Source organism: Bactrocera oleae, chromosome 3 (assembly GCF_042242935.1).
Source record: "Bactrocera oleae isolate idBacOlea1 chromosome 3, idBacOlea1, whole genome shotgun sequence".
NCBI lineage: Eukaryota > Metazoa > Arthropoda > Insecta > Diptera > Tephritidae > Bactrocera > Bactrocera oleae.
Window position 1 is genome coordinate 57,971,613 of NC_091537.1, and position 16,713 is coordinate 57,988,325.

Sequence of the window (16,713 nt, forward strand, 5' to 3'; positions counted from 1 at the left end):
ATAGTTTCGTATCATGGTATCCATGCTGTTTATAATGAAATTCCTTTTCTGGTTTATTCTCGCAAATTATAGTCATTTCGGTATTCGCCATACTATTTTATAATAGTGCCTATTCCTTGCTTGCACATTTTTCCAAAAAATTAAGTTAAATTTAAAGTAACATGCCACAAAGTTAACTACTAACTTAAAACAGTAATAAAAGTATTTAACAGCGCATCAACAACTTCAAACGGTTTTAAAAAAATCACTCAAAAGCCTTCTTCTAATTTTTAGCTACGCGAAGTCGATTCTTGCAATACTCTCACTTCAAAAAGGAGTGGTTTGGTAGCAGCGCTCATTTTTATTACATTTTTGGAAAATAAAATATTTATATTAGTTGAAAACAAAATTTTGTTTAATGCAAACACCTGAAAATAATGATAATCATTCTGTTTGTAAAATCTATATCACATTATTTTATATAAATCAGCGCTTTCTTTTATTTAGTAAAAATGTATTGAATCGACCAGGATTATTTTTTTAAAGCGCGGTATTATTTATATATTATTTTTTCAAATCGAGGCCTACACCACGAACTAAAAATGTGAGTATTTGTTCCTAACATATGGGGTGGAATCTTTTTTTAAATTTCTTTTGGTTCTTTTGCAAAATATGTATACATGTAACACTTACTCTTTAGTAGAAAGGCTGTGTGCCAAATGGTAAGAAACAATATTTAAGACAAAACATATACATATATAGAATATACATATAGTGTAAATGTGTGAAATGTGCATTGTAAAAGTCTAAAATGATTTTAGAAACAGAAACATTACATACTTAAAAGTGTTAAGTATTTGAACTTTAAATACAAATATCTTAAAAACTACTTCACTTCACTTCATGCGGTTTTATATACTTATATGTATATTCTTACACCCCGCTTATGCGCTCTTGACAAATTAAACATCTTGCTTATTTGTCAAGACTGACAATTTATCAAGATTTTTCTATTCTCAGTACAAGATAGCCCAAAAATCAATAAGTCAAAAGTCACTTAATGTCGAAACTAACCGTTTTGTTTTGTTTTTATGATTCAAATATAAATTTGTCAGAAATTTTAACACACGAAAATGTGTTTTTTGGGTGATAATTTAATACGAATAGAATGTTAAACACACAAAATCATCAAAATGTAAACAAGAAATTCATGAGAAAAACCAAAAACAGTTTTTTTGATCTAATGGATTAAATTTTTTTATCAAGATCATTTTATAAATCCCCAAGAACCAATCCCAAGGGCCCAAATAGTCACCGACATTCCTCCCTTCCCTACTTACCGCCCGTATCAAACCAAATATGTCAAAAGTTATGGCCGTAGTTGCAACGCAGAAATCAGTTGTTCTCTTTTGTTTTCATTTCACCAATGTTGCCATTATTCTTTTTGAATACACTATTTTTCACACATTTAGCTTTTTAGTTATAATTTTTCATTATGTAAAAGCTCAAAACTAGTATCGAACTATTACAAATAGTTTGCCCATATATAAATAAGTGTATTCTACTGTGATTTTGAGTTATTTTAAGAATATTCGAAATATATTCAAGTTAATTTTTTATTACTGCAAAATATCGAGATTGGCAACCCTGCGTTGCAAGAGATTGCTCTCTCACTCTCAGCTCACTCGTTTCTAAGGAAAAAATCCAATTTTCGCGGATATCCTACCGTACGGTCTGTTGAAGCGGACGGTAGAAGCCGTGGTGACTGATCATTTACATTGCGCTCTCGTAAGATAGGTCGTATCAGCTGATTCGGTCCACGGTTTTGCGTCGGTAACTGTTTGTGCCTTAAGATTCTCACTAATACGGACGCAAACATGTCACACTTGGTACGGATTGCCCGAAATATTCTACTACTAAAGTCACACTTGGTACGGGTTGCATACTAATATGCTACTACTAAAACGACTAAATTACTCAAATCTACTGCAGTGTCAACACACCGTGTTATGCTTAAAATGTTAATTTTTAAAAATGTTTTTATCATATATTATATTAATATAAGTAGAATGTTTTGACTCGCATTTGTTAATTGATAAAATTGAATTATTAAAATTGAATTTAGTTGATTATTTCAACTTATATTGTTAATGTTATTACTATTCATGAAGTGTACCTGATTTTATGTATATATATTTTTTCTAGTTATATTTGTTACAAAAAGAATATTGTTTTAGAACTGTTTATAACAATGGGTGAATATATTGGGCTCCTGGGGAACCAAACACCCACAAAAAATTGGCAACGCGCGTATATTGCAACCTCAGAGGTGTTGAGGAAAAGCAATAAATATATAATAAACTTTTGTTTCCAAAATATACTTCTAAGTTTTCATTAATGTTTATCATTACATATACCTGTTCACAAATAAGTTATTTAAGTACATATCTTTTATTTACATCTCTGTGTCAAAATAGGCAGATTTCGATCAGGTGAACTTAAAAAAACTGCTGATTCTTTTGTACTTGTAGGATTATTCAGTATCCTTGGATACTAGAACCTTGTCCCTGGTATCATAAACATAAATTTCAAAATCAGTGGGATATTTGTGAGATCAGATTATTTAGTGACTTTTAAGTGTGTTACTAATATTTATTTAAAGAGATTTAATATAGTTTTGTTGTTAGGAATAAGCGGGTATTTTGTCGCACAGTATTGTTTTGGTTAGCAGTATCAATTGTCCACGTATTTACATACATATTTTGGATAGAATTCCCCGCACATGTTATGTAAACTTTGACTGAAATATTATTAAGAGGTATTTATATAATGAGTGTATAATAAATAAATAAGGTTCATGTTTAGGTTATTTAAAACCTGTAAACTTTCAAAAATATTTTCGAAACAAGAGTTTATCGCATATTTACTGTTTTCCTCAGCAAAAAATCTTTGCATTGGTTACTTGTAGATTTATAATATGGTACGTATGGTCTAATATTCATATGATAAAAATTCTCTTTCCAATATATGGCGTAAGCGAGAATTTATGACAGGTGAAGACGGCTAATAAAGGTCGATATATGTAGGGGAGTCGAAATAGTTAAATAAATTAATTGTATGTAATTGTTAATAATATAGCAGATTGTTAATTACAATTGTAGCTTAATTTAAATAAAAGGAAAGGCGAATTTTTAAGAGATGTCAGCTAGTCAACTATTGAGATTCCCAGGGTTCATGTCCAGGACTAACCTTTCTTTTCGATTTGGTAAAAATTTAATTTTGTACTTTGAACCCGTAAAATGTACTTTTCAATATATTGTTAATTTTATTTGTTTTATATGAAGGTGGATTAATGAGTACGAAAAAATTTGCTTCTAGCATTGTCAAGAATGACAGTGGAAAAGACTTACGGAAAAAAATTGTGGATGACGTTTTAGTTGTTACTTTGGACTTACAAAATGCAAAAGTGAATTCTCTTAATGTATCCATGACCTCTGAGATTAAGTCAATTTTAAAAGAACTCGAAACAAATAATGGTATCACATCAGCTGTGATAATTTCTGGTAAACCAGGTTGCTTCATTGTTGGAGCTGATATAAGCATGCTTGAAAAATGCAGGACTTCCGAAGAGGCCTCAAATATTTCGAGAGAAGGACAAGATTTCTTTCATCAAATGGAAAGTAGCCGAAAACCCATCGTGGCTGCTATTAATGGAGTCTGTCTCGGAGGAGGCCTTGAGCTAGCTTTGGCGTGTCATTATCGTATAGCAACAACAGCAAGGACGACAAAACTCGGTACACCGGAAGTCTTATTAGGTCTTCTGCCTGGGGCTGGCGGGACAGTGCGGCTTTCGAAACTTACTAACGTAACAACAACTTTAGATTTAGGTCTCACGGGAAAACACGTAACAGCCGAAAGAGCGAAAAAAATAGGCTTGATAGATATGTTAGTTAATCCATTAGGACCAGGATTAGCTCCTATTGAAGAAAATACCATGCAATATTTAGAACAAATCGCAATCCAAGCAGCAAAAGGCATTGTCAGTGGAAAATTAAAGGTTGGTATATGTTTTAATTTGCCTCATTATATTTAACGATTTATATCAAGGTAAATCGTGGCAGTAAAAGTTTGATGGATAAAGTTTTGGCGGCCTCTATGGGTGTAGATTTGATAAGAAACAAGATATTCAAAACTGCCCAAAATCAAGTTTTAAGACTGTCAAATGGTCTTTACCCGGCACCTTTAAAAATAATCGATGTTATTCAAACAGGTATTGAAAAAGGAACTTCAGCTGGATATGAAGCTGAAAGCAAGGCGTTTGGAGAACTTGCTATGACTCCAGAGTCAAGAGGCCTTATTAGTCTATTTCGTGGTCAAAATGAATGCAGAAAGAACCGTTTTGGCAATCAACAATCAGAAGTTAAAACTGTTGGTGTGTTAGGTGCTGGACTTATGGGTGCAGGTATTGCCCAAGTATCAGTAAACAATGGATATCAAGTGTATATTAAAGACACATCTATCAAAGGACTAGCACGGGGTGTGGAACAGATCCAGAAAGGATTAGATGGTCAGGTGAAGCGAAAAAGAATTAGCGTTGTGGAATGCAATCAAATAATATCAAATTTAAAACCTACACTCGATTATAAAAAGTTTCAAAATGCAGACATAGTTATAGAGGCAGTATTTGAAGATCTAAAAATCAAGCATGCAGTAATTTCAGAATTGGAGTCTATAGTTCCTTCTCATTGCATAATCGCAACCAATACAAGTGCCATACCTATCAAAAATATCGCTGAAGTGAGCTTAAGACCTGAAAATTTGATAGGCATGCATTACTTTTCACCTGTTGACAAAATGCAGTTACTCGAAATAATTACACATCCGAAAACTTCTAAGGAAACTACTGCTAAAGCTGTGGCTGTAGGCCTTAAACAAGGAAAAGTAGTGATTACAGTAAACGACGGGCCTGGTTTTTATACAACACGTATTTTATCAACTATTTTGTATGAAGGAATAAGGTGCGTATATTTTATTAATTATTTGTTTTAATAATTCGTTCTAAACTTTTGTTGATTTCTTTTTGATAATTGAAACCAATTCTTCTTTTAAGTAAGTGCTTCTTTTTCTTCCTGAATCTTTTTTCTGCCAGTTCTTCGTCAGTTTTACGATATTTTTTCAAAAAACGTCGCACTGTGCTTTCGTTAAATTGTATTTGTGCTGCTCTTTTAGGAATAGAATTTTTTGATCAGTTAACGAAATAATAATAACTTTTTGTGACAAAGAAAGAGGTTTTGTTTTGTTTTAAAGAAAACACGGATTACAAGAGCTAATCACACATTCATATGCTTTGAATTTAAACAAATGTAAAGCAAAATGTCAAACGTTTATCTGCATAGTCGTGTGCCCCTATATGGGAAATCGGGCAATACACAATACCGTTTAAAGTGAATTTGTGGAAAACACTTGCTGCGGTTTTTTTTTTTGTTTCGTTGGATGAATTTGTAATTATACTGTACACATTGAAATATATCCAAAATATAGATTAATGGGCACCCCAGTGTCGGACCGACCAGGGTTGTTTTTTTAAACTCACAAATCCATATATTGGGTGTATTTCAATGTGTACAGATATTATATATAGGTTGGCCGTTATTTCCCTTCCGCTTTTTTGCTCTTCATTCAATGCTTTATAAAAAGTGTTACAGTGATCGGATTTAGTTAAAATATGCGCCGTTTTGTTCGATGATCTGTTTCCATCTAGACGGCAACTTCATAATACCTTCCTCGTAGAAGCCCCCCTCCTTATTTGCGAAGAATTCGGACAGCCACTTTTCACAAGCCACTTTTGAGTTCAACTTCACACCACCAAGGGCATTCGCCATGGACAGGAACAGGTGGTAATCACTTGGCGCTACGTCCGGGCTATATGGTGGATGCGATAAAATCTCCCATCCGAGCTCCCGTAGCTTCTGACGAGTCATCAACGAAGTGTGTGGTCTGGCGTTGTCCTGGTGGAACACTACACCCTTCCTGTTGGCCAATTCTGGACGCTTCTGGTCGATCGCCTGCTTCAAGCGGTCCAGTTGTTCGCAGTAGATGGTAGAATTAAGCGTCTGGCCATATGGGAGCAGCTCATAGTGGATGATTCCCTTCCAATCCCACCAAACACACAGCAAAACCTTCCTGGCCGTCAATCCCGGCTTGGCCACTGTTTGGGACGATTCACCGGCCTTCGACCACGACCGTTTTCGCTTGATATTGTCGTATGTGATCCATTTTTCGTCGCCAGTCACCATCCGCTTCAAGAATGGGACGAGTTCGTTCCGTTTCAGCAGCACATCGCAGGCGTTGATTCGGTCCAGAAGGTTTTTTTGCGTCAAATTATGCGGCACCCAAACATCAAACATTTTTTTGTATCCAGCCTTCTGCAGATGGTTCAAAATGGTTTGGTGACTAACTCCCATCTCCTGGGCGATGTCACGAGATGCCATATGCCGGTCTAACTCGATGTATTCCATGATTTGATCGGTATTTGTCGTCACAGGTCTTCCGCCGGCTGGCTTATCCATGGTGTCGTTTTCACCGGCTCTGAATCGTCGAAACCATTCCTCCGCGGTTCGAAGTGATAGAGTACCATCCCCCAAAACACCATTAATCTCACGGAAAGTTTCTCTAGCGGATTTGCCTTTAACGAAGGAAAACTTTAAAATAGCGCGAATTTCGGCGTTAGTGAACTCCATGTTTACACGTCTATAACTGTTGAACGCAATATCCAAACTAATCATGCATAGCGTTGTTTTGTAGGTTATGTCAAGACCTTTCAAATTATGTATAGTGTTGCCAGATACGAGCTCTGTAGCGCTTTGTACATAGCCGCGAAATTCAAAAGGCAAAAACCGCGGAAGGAAAATAACGGCCACCCTTATATTAAGAGAAAAATGTGCACAATTGTCTTAAGCATAATGAAATAAATGCATTAGTCTTTTAAATTTTTGGTTTTTAGATACAAATGTTTTGAAAACTGTAAGTCTGAGGCGAGTATATGGAAACACATATATTTTAATCCGATATTTCCTCTATCCGTCCATATTATCAGACCACAGCACAAAAGAAATCGGAATCGTGCCTATCGAAGTAACTAGAGGCGTCTGTGGTTTAAAGAATTTTAACAAGTGGATATGGTCCCCCTCCCTCTAATAGGTTTGAGGTACATATTTCACAAACCATTAACCCTTATGTTAGTAACCGGGTACCCACCGCGGTGTATTTGTGTGAATAGTTTAAAAATTCAATATTTCATTTTAACCTCTCCAATCGTCGTTTTTTAACTTAAAACCCATCACCATTAGCAACCGGGTACCACAGTGGAAAGCATAGGAAAAAAATATTATATGGTAATTATGTACTTAATGACCCCCACTTCGGAGGGGGTTGGGGTTGCAGATGGTATGTGAAGGGAGTCTGTGAAATACAATTTCAGTGGATTTAGCCGCCCTTCAAAAAAATTATATGAAGGGTTAAAATTTCGTGAAAACAGCATATTCCCAAATTATATGATATTCAAAAATTGAGAAGTAAAATATATTTTTTTAATATTCAGGGTTCCATTTCTGTACTCTGACTACACAGCCCCTTTACCTTCATTTTTTTCATAAGAAAATGTTTAACACACTGAACTGGTAATTACAGCTAAGAGATCTGAATTCTACAGAATTTTGCCGCTACAACAACAACAACAACTAAGTGACTTGAATATGTGATATGTGCAAAGTGTGTAAATAAATATTGAAAATATACATAAATTATTGGAAAAATTCACTTTCCGCTCACGGATTTGTAATCTACGCGTAAAACTCCATAACTTTTTTTTAAGGGGTGACCGACGAAGTGGGGGTCATTAAGTACATATTTACTTATTATATAATTTTAATTAATGCATGCAACTAAATTTTATTAAAAAATAAAGAAATATAACACTTTTTATAATTAATGACATTGAACACATTGTACACGATTAACTGAGTGCTCGTCGCACACAGGATGGTGACAATTGACAAGGCCTATGTCGTGTCTTTCGCCGACTTTTTATTGGCAAAGCATAGCAGACATGACAAGATCCTGTTACTTTTTTCCTTCCGGTTTTATCTTTTGGAGTCTCTGGACCAGGATTTATCACGACTGTTTCTGTCAGTATATGGCCTAATACACTTTCAATGGCAATCTTTGTTGAAAAGTGGCGCATTACTTGTGGATTCGCCGTGCGATGTTCAATCATCGGCAATGCTAGTTCTTCACTTAGTTTACGCATAAATTAACGACGTTCTGTCGTTTTTTTGACAATCATGTGTAAAGTTTAGCCAATCGGCAATATACATAGATATAATAAAGAATTCAAGTATTATACAAAAGTAGCTAGGGTATATATATGTATAGATGTCCTTTTCCAATAATAATCTTTCCTTACTTTCTTTGAGATATTAGCGAGAGACTATAGAATGTTCTACTCAAAACATATCCATGCCTTATTGTTAAACATTTAAATTTTTTTATTTCATTCCTATGTACTATGTATTGGAAATTTTATAACCTAATTTTTCTCTCAATCTAAAGATAATATTATGCCGTCAGAGTTGAAATTCGGCAATATGTAGTACACTCGCGTACAGATATGCATGTACGTATATATATAGAAGTTATAATCGATGTAATCTAAAGACAAAAAACAACAATTGTAATCGGAAAATAATTAAGTTATTATACTCTCGCAACATGTTGTCACTCACTGAATTCCGGATATACATATGTCTGTTCGTCTATCCCTCTCCATGTGCAAGGTATATTTTGTTATATCTGGATATCAAAGAACCTCTTGGCATTCCGAGGTATTGCGGAAGGGCGAAATTTGACCACTACTATACACTTGCTTAATGCCGTTAATTGAAAACCTATAACGACCAAATCTAACAAACAAAGCTGCAATTTGGAACAGGGCATCAAAACAGGGAGGGGCATGTGGTTTAAATTGTTTTAAAAAGTGGGCGTCCTGCCCTTTAATAGGTTAAATGTAGATATCTCACAAACCACTATCAACCAAACTCACTTAGGACAATTTCTTCTAGCATCGCCTTATACCATATAGTGTGAAAATAGATGAAATCGAATGATAGCCACTCTCACTGCCCATAGATAGCCGAAAATATAGGTAAATTTCCACACGTCCGGTACCGTTTATATCTTGTCAATCTGTGAGCTATCTTCCAAAAATATGGTAAAGTGAAGGCATTTCATGGATATACTATTATTTGGTGGTGAAAATTGGTCAAATTTATCCATCAACTTTACCTATTCCCATATGCTACATTTAATGATTATAATTATTTTATCGGTCAATTTTTGGTTTGGATTTAGAATAGCACCTCCCGAATTCAAAGTTAACATTGCTATGGCTAATAGAGGAGGTTCTCCAAATCTAAAAAAAAAATGTGTATATCAAAAAAAATTTGAGCATTTAAATTTAGTCCTCACTGCGGTTTCCAACTCCACTGTATTTTCCGTCAAAAATTCGGCTGAACTTCAACTTTTTTGTCGTCTTGCAGTTTTTAACACTGCCATTGCGTTTGAATAGAATGCTAAAAAACTACTACAGCAGATGTAGTTGAACATAAGTGCAGTTTATTTCAATACAGTATTATTAGAAAATGTAAAACAGGTAAATAAAGGATTTAAAACAATCTTTAATCTGCTATTTTGTACATAGAAAAAAACAAATTGATTAATTTGTTGAGATCATAGATAAAATCCCGAAAACTGGAAAATAGTAAAACTAAAATTAAAGAACTGTGTAAAATGTTGTGAACATAAGAAGTTGATAAAAAATTGCCAATCCTAGGAATGCACTTTTTGAGTAAAATTAAATTTGTGAAAAGTTTTGATGCTCTTCATTCACTTAGGCCACTAATATGGTGTTCCATACCGTTCCCACTACAGTCAGGTCTACGTAACCGGAAGGACCGGATTTTTATCCGACCAAGGACTTTCAACTCGGCAGAAAACTGGAAAATAGCAGAAATCTTTCAACTTTCAACTCGGCAGAAATCTGCCGCTCAACAACATGGTGTTCCATAATAATTAAAACTTTTTCAACAACTATATTTAGATATCTTTACATTCATTTCCACTGAGTGAAAAGGAGAGTTGAGCATAATTTCAATATAAGAAGTATGACCACAACAAAAAATTTTTAAAAGCCATTTAATTGAAAATAAAACGTTGGCGTACTTGGTGTTAAGAATTTCAATGAATTGGAGAAGGGTTAAACCCAGCACATAAGTTTTGGTCATGTTAATATAAATTACCAGGTGTACCGGTATGAAAATGAAATACTAATTTTGATTAATAAAGTAAAATTAATTTATTCAAACTATTGACATTTTTTAACAACTTTCTTGTAATTTGTGGATACCATGCCAATAGAAATGTTCGTCTTTTGAAACAAACTAATCAGACACCCGATTTTCGACTTCTGCGCAGGATTCGAAGTGCTGCTCAGCCAATGCGTGTACCATCGATGAAAACAAACGGTAATCGGTAGGCCAAGTACTCTGATTGTATCCTGAATCGATTTTGCTTTGTGTGCAGGTGCATTGTCGTGTAACAAAATTACTCTGCCTTCATCTTCTGGCCCATTCTGGCCGTTTTTCGATCATTACATGGTTCAAATTGATCATTTGTTGTCTCTAGGGATTAGTATTAACAGTTTTATCAGGTTTTAGAAGCTCATGATATACCACACCCTTCTGATCCCACCAAACAGAGCATTGCATGATGGTTGTCCCGGATTAATTTGGTTTTGATTGATTTTCTCCGTTTAGGATTCTTAAAATAAATCCTATTTTTCATCGCCAATGACAAGTCGATGCAAAACTGATTTTCTTTCGTGTCAGCAAAATTTCGCAAGTGTTTTTTGAAAAAATATGATGTTGTTCAATGACTTTATAGTTATTCAATATGTTTGATAGCTGTCATGCCAACCAAACAGAAAAAAATTAAGGCTCGTTCACAACAATTGTTCCCTACCAACACATTTGTATCCCAACGCTCACCCAATTTAATATTTATCAACATGATCATTATCAACATATACGGGATTAAAAAAAAAGAATCGTCCTGACTGACACGTTTCTACGGTATAATAATTTTTGCAAGTCTGAAACACAGCGGCTCAGAGAGTGCCCGCAGCAAGGCTGGCATGATAGTGCACTTTTACACAGGGACTCAAATTTTCTAATTTTTTTCAAATTTTCTTTTGGTGTCGCTCTGTGCATTCACACGGTCAAAAAGAGTCCAGCAACTCGAGTCTAGTTTTTCTGCATTCCTTTTCACAAATATTTGTGCGGTTCGACTGCGCAACACTGCGTGCTGCGTATTTCATTTGTATGTTGAGATGATGGTCACACATTTTGCTTGCAATGAATTACCATGAATATGGTAGAACAATATGCATAATACAAGTACCTACCCGCTAAATAGTTTCAAAGAAATACTAAAGACGGGAATTCCCTAATCCACAAGAATGTATTGAATATCCGCTACTAATACTTTCAAGGCCAAATTTATAATAGGAATTTCCTAATCTTTAAGTATTAAAAACTCATAATTTCTTTACTCCGTATTAAAAATTCATAATTTCTTTACTCCATAATCTATATCTTAATTTTCTCCTTATTTACAATTTGTCGTAATATTTCTATTATTCTATGCATACATATTTGCATATTACATACAAAAATAGATAACAGAACTCAAATTTGCGATCGAATTCATTTGAAACCGAACGCTCTTGCAACCATTCAAAGAATTTGAAAGTGAAAAGGGTAGCAGCGAGCTGTTACGAACAAGAACACAAAGCGTGCCACCCGAACACGAGTGGCACGGTCCCTTTGTCTTTCCTCGTCGCCCCTCGCCCACAATAAACTGGTTTGAGACTCTTTTGAGTCCCTGTGTAAAAGTGCACATACGAGACTCTCTCATATTGCCTAATTTTTCTCTCATTCCCTTTCCCTGATTATGAAGATTAGGGAACAGCTCAAGGAACAGCACAAATACTTTTGAATAACGTGCAACTAAAGTTTGTTTGCTATTCTTTGTTATAAATTCGAAATATTTGCATTTAAAGGGTTAATCATAAAATCATGATATTTTATTACGAGTTGTATTGGTTCTTTGTTATAGCTTTTTTCTATTTTTATATATATAAATCTTATGTACGTGTGTTTGTAATTAAACTCCTAAACGGCTGGACCGATTCTGATGCAGTTTTTTGTGTGTATTCAAGGGGGTTTGAGAATGGTTTGGATTCACAATTCGATCCACTAGATAATTTTTTGCAAATGAGACTTCAGAGCAATGCAATCAACGTCTTTGTGTTAATACGTTAAGGCAACGAGAGGCGCGTCAACGAGTGGCCGACGCTCACAGAGTAAATGAACGACAGCGGGTGCAAAATCATCGATCACTGGCACGAGTATCATTTAATCGCCTTGCGTTTGAATATGACCCTGAAATAGACTTTTCATCACATTTGCTAATCATTATGGGTAGTATGAACAAAGAATGTCAATATTGTCATACTTTCGATTACAATAGTGAATCGGCCGGTTTATGTTGCGCATCTGGAAAAATTTCACTGCCATCACTAATCCGCCACCAGAACCTTTAAAAACGCTATAAGCTAGAAACACATCTCAATCAAAGTTGTTTTTGCGTAAAATCCGTGAATGTCGGGTCCGCTAATATTTATCTATTATTTTATATGATTTTTAAAAATTATATAATATGAATACACGTATTTAGTGCTGTATATACGGAAACCGAGGAACTTATAATAATATCGAAATGCAAATGCCCAAAAGTTATTTTTAAAATACCCCATCCATTTTCTCTCGACAGTGGCATGATTGACAAATGTTATAAAAAATGTGGGTTTTAACAGCTCGCTCTGTCAAATCAAAGATGTCATCCTTGCCCACGTGCTATGGGCCGCCGATCACTGCTCCAGAGCAAGTCGGCAAACTGTCACATTCAAACGATTTATGCAGGAAACATTCACCGATGTTCCGTCCTTCCGCACTTACGACCCATACAAAATTTGTCAAAATATATGCCCGTAGTGAACACAGAAATCAGTTGTGAAATCCAACTATTAAAAATAATCTACCTATTTATAAATAAATTTGTTCGACTATAATTTTGAGTTAGTTCATGAATATTTCAAATATATTAAAGTTTATTTTTTATACTACTAAATATCGATACTGGCAATTCTGCGGGAAAAATCCAATTTTCACGGATATCCTACCATACGGTCTGTAACAGTGGACGGTAGAAGCGGTGGTGAGTGTTCATTTATACTGCGCTCTCATAAGATAGGTCGTATCAGCTGATTCGGTCTACGGTTTTGCGTTGGTGACTGTTTCCAGCATTAGATTTTATCAATTTTAATACTCTTGCCACATGTTGCTACAGAGTATAATAGTTTTGTTCACTTTACGGTTGTTTGTATCACCTAAGACTAAAGAGATAGACATATGGTTATGTATTTATATATAAATGATCAGGATGACGAGACGAGTTGAATTCCGAATGACTGTCTGGCCGTCCGGCCCCCTCTCTGTCCGTCCGTCCAAGCTGTAACTTGAGTAAAAATAAAAATATTTTGGTGAAACTTGGTACTTGGTAAGAAGGACTAGTTTGTAGATAACTAAGTCTAAATTTAGATAAACTGTAATTTGATACAACGAATCGCAATAACAAGCAGCATCTGTGGTTAAAAAATTTTTAAGCAAGTAACATTCGCTATTTTTATTTGAGAGAAGCACTGAAAGCAAAGCGTATATTGTGGCATACCTTCGTTTTCTGCGTTACGTTGTTTCAGTATGAACTATCACGCAATCCAGAAAAATTTTATGTGATTGAGCCTTAAACTTCATGAGCCCTGTATGTGCATGTTAAGACGTGGACTATTTTTGCCGCTTAAATCGATTTTCATAGGGGATGACGAGGAGAGACGAAGAAACCGTGCCGCTCGTGCTCGGGTGACACGCTTTGTGTTCTTTTCCGTAACTGCTGGCTGCTACGCAATTCGACTCGGTTTCAAAGGAGTATTTACATTATATTCAGAAATATAAATATTATTAACGTATCTTTCTATGTAATATGCATACATAAACGCAAATAAGAATAATATATAATAATAATGAGCGATAAAAGAGTCTCCGTCTGAACGCCGTTTATGCAGTAAAATTTTTCTTATAGATTTTAGAGCTGACAGCTGTCATTTCATGTTCTGGTTAGAAACTAACCAAGACTCCTTCGGTAAAGTTTACCAGAACTTAACTAACAGATGATTGCTAACCATGCCGATCTGGTTAAACACTAAACCATATATTGAGAATACGGCCCAAGTTGTAGTTCGTAATACAAAATAGAGTTATGTTGATCTTAATTTGAATTGCTTTAATTACGATTCAACGGAGTGGAATTATAAACCGTAATAGGGGTATATAGGATACTCAGTTTCACCCGAACTTAGCCCTTCCTTTTTTATTTTTTATTTTTTTTGTTTTTTTTGTTTTTAGATTATGGTTATAAACGATAAATATTTAGAAATGTTTCTGGTTAATTAATCAAATCAGCTTTCTACCCGCATTTAGATACTTTGGGAAGCATATACATATGCATATATACATCTGTATACATATAAGCATATATTTATGTACAAATGTACATATCTCTTTTTAATATTCGTATTTTGAGTTCGCTTGTAAATGCATTGTTACATGTGATTTGAATTTATAGGCTTATTCAGGAGGGCGTGGAACCAACTGAACTTGACAATTTAACAAAACGATTTGGTTTTCCAGTAGGCGCTGCTACATTATTTGATGAGGTTGGAATTGATGTGGGTGCACACATTGCTTTCGATTTGGCCAAAGTAAGTTACATTTTCCCTGCGATACAACTATTTGGAACGTTCCATAACAATTTATTTAAACATTTTTTTGTTTAAACATTTCACCTCCATTTAAATTTTATATATAATATTATATTAATCTAAAAAATATGCGCAAATCTAAAATATTTCATTTACTTTATGTATTTTATAGGCATTCGGAGAACGGTTTAGTGGAGGAAATTTAAATTTGATGCAAGATTTAGTTCTATCGGGATTTTTAGGGAGGAAATCCGGGAAAGGCATATTTATATACGATGGAACTAAAGGAAAGGGCAGTCGTCCAGTAAACATGGATTTCATTAGCATTGTAAAAGAGAAATATTCTCTTGTCTCAAAGGGAGCAAATACAACAGAAGACTTAACTTTACGAATGGTATCTCGATTTGTTAATGAAGCTGTTCTCTGCTTAGAAGAAGGAATTTTGGATAATCCTTTAGAAGGTGATATTGGTGCTGTATTTGGTTTAGGATTTCCTCCTTTCTCAGGTGGACCATTCCGATGGGTCGATCATTATACAGCATTAAAATTAGTAGAAAAGATGAAGTCATATGCAGATCTGTATGGCATCGCATTTAAGCCTGCACAAACCTTAGTGGATATGGCGAAAGATTCATCTAAGAAATTTTATCCAAACGCTGACGCTGGAGCATCTAAATTATAATATATACGTAAATAAACAAACTAACTTGTATATATGAAATCACTATATGGAAAAAGTAACATTATAATATGTGAAATAAGCTATTTTTTTACTCATTAAGTAAAAAATATATACAATTTATCCTAAATCAAATACTTTTAAAATTCATAAAATATACTCTATTCCAAGAGTCGTTTCTTATATTCTTACATCAAATTCATTAGCTGAATGCAGCTTAAGGGTAGGTAATATCAAGGCTTGTATGTTATGACTTCTCATTTAGAACTAAAATGAAAGTCTCGTTTCAATTTGTATATATATTTTTTCTACCTTTACATTTTGAAAATTGATTTTTTCATACTTCAATATTTAAGATATTCAAAAATATCTCGTTAAAGGGATTTTTCCAAATTCAAATTATTTTCAAAGCCGCTTTATTGTTATTGTAATTCCGTTAGTTTAGTCCTATTTTAAAGCTTGAAACACGATTTTCTCGAAACTATTTTTTCGATGCTATCTACAAAACGCTTGAAATTCCGGCTCTTTAGATTAGAATACTGCAATAAATGTAAAAATTATATTTTACTAAAATATGTATGCTTATATGAGAAAAACATTCCATCTTAAAACTTTGTTGCTTTATTAAAGGTTTTTTTTTTATCACATCTTTACACCCTAATATAGAAAAAGGTCCAACTATAGAGCTGCTAAAAAACAGACAAAAACAACAATAATTTATAGCTACAAATCTCAGTTGTGGAATCCAAGACAGATTTGCTTAGTTTTCATAAATGCAAATCAATTCTGATTTTCAATGGTGTTACAGAATTCAACTGAATTTTCGTCTTTTCGGACATATGCAAAACCAATATTCGAATAAGCTGTTTGCTAATGTGACAAAACTTGCAAATGAATAAATTTGATGCCAATTCTATCAAAGTTTACAAAGAGTTCCGCTATTTTAGCTTTTATTTTATTGGAAGAGCTACAATCTAAATTTGCCTCAGTCATCATGAGTCGTAATTTTCTGAATTTTAATAATTTTTCTTCATTTACAAGATCGGTAAAAGCCATTGCCTGG

General features: G+C 34.2%; 1 protein-coding gene across 1 annotated transcript; it reads left to right on the forward strand.

Annotated features, from left to right (window-relative positions):
* The first annotated feature begins 3,023 nt into the window (after positions 1-3,023).
* Positions 3,024-15,785, forward strand: Mtpalpha (monolysocardiolipin acyltransferase Mtpalpha). Its single transcript, XM_014241561.3, has 5 exons — positions 3,024-3,244; positions 3,324-4,036; positions 4,087-4,997; positions 14,836-14,971; positions 15,144-15,785. Exons 1-5 carry the CDS (start codon positions 3,178-3,180, stop codon positions 15,651-15,653), a joined length of 2,337 nt encoding a protein of 778 aa, XP_014097036.2. The 5' UTR covers positions 3,024-3,177; the 3' UTR covers positions 15,654-15,785.
* The last annotated feature ends 928 nt before the right edge of the window (positions 15,786-16,713 follow it).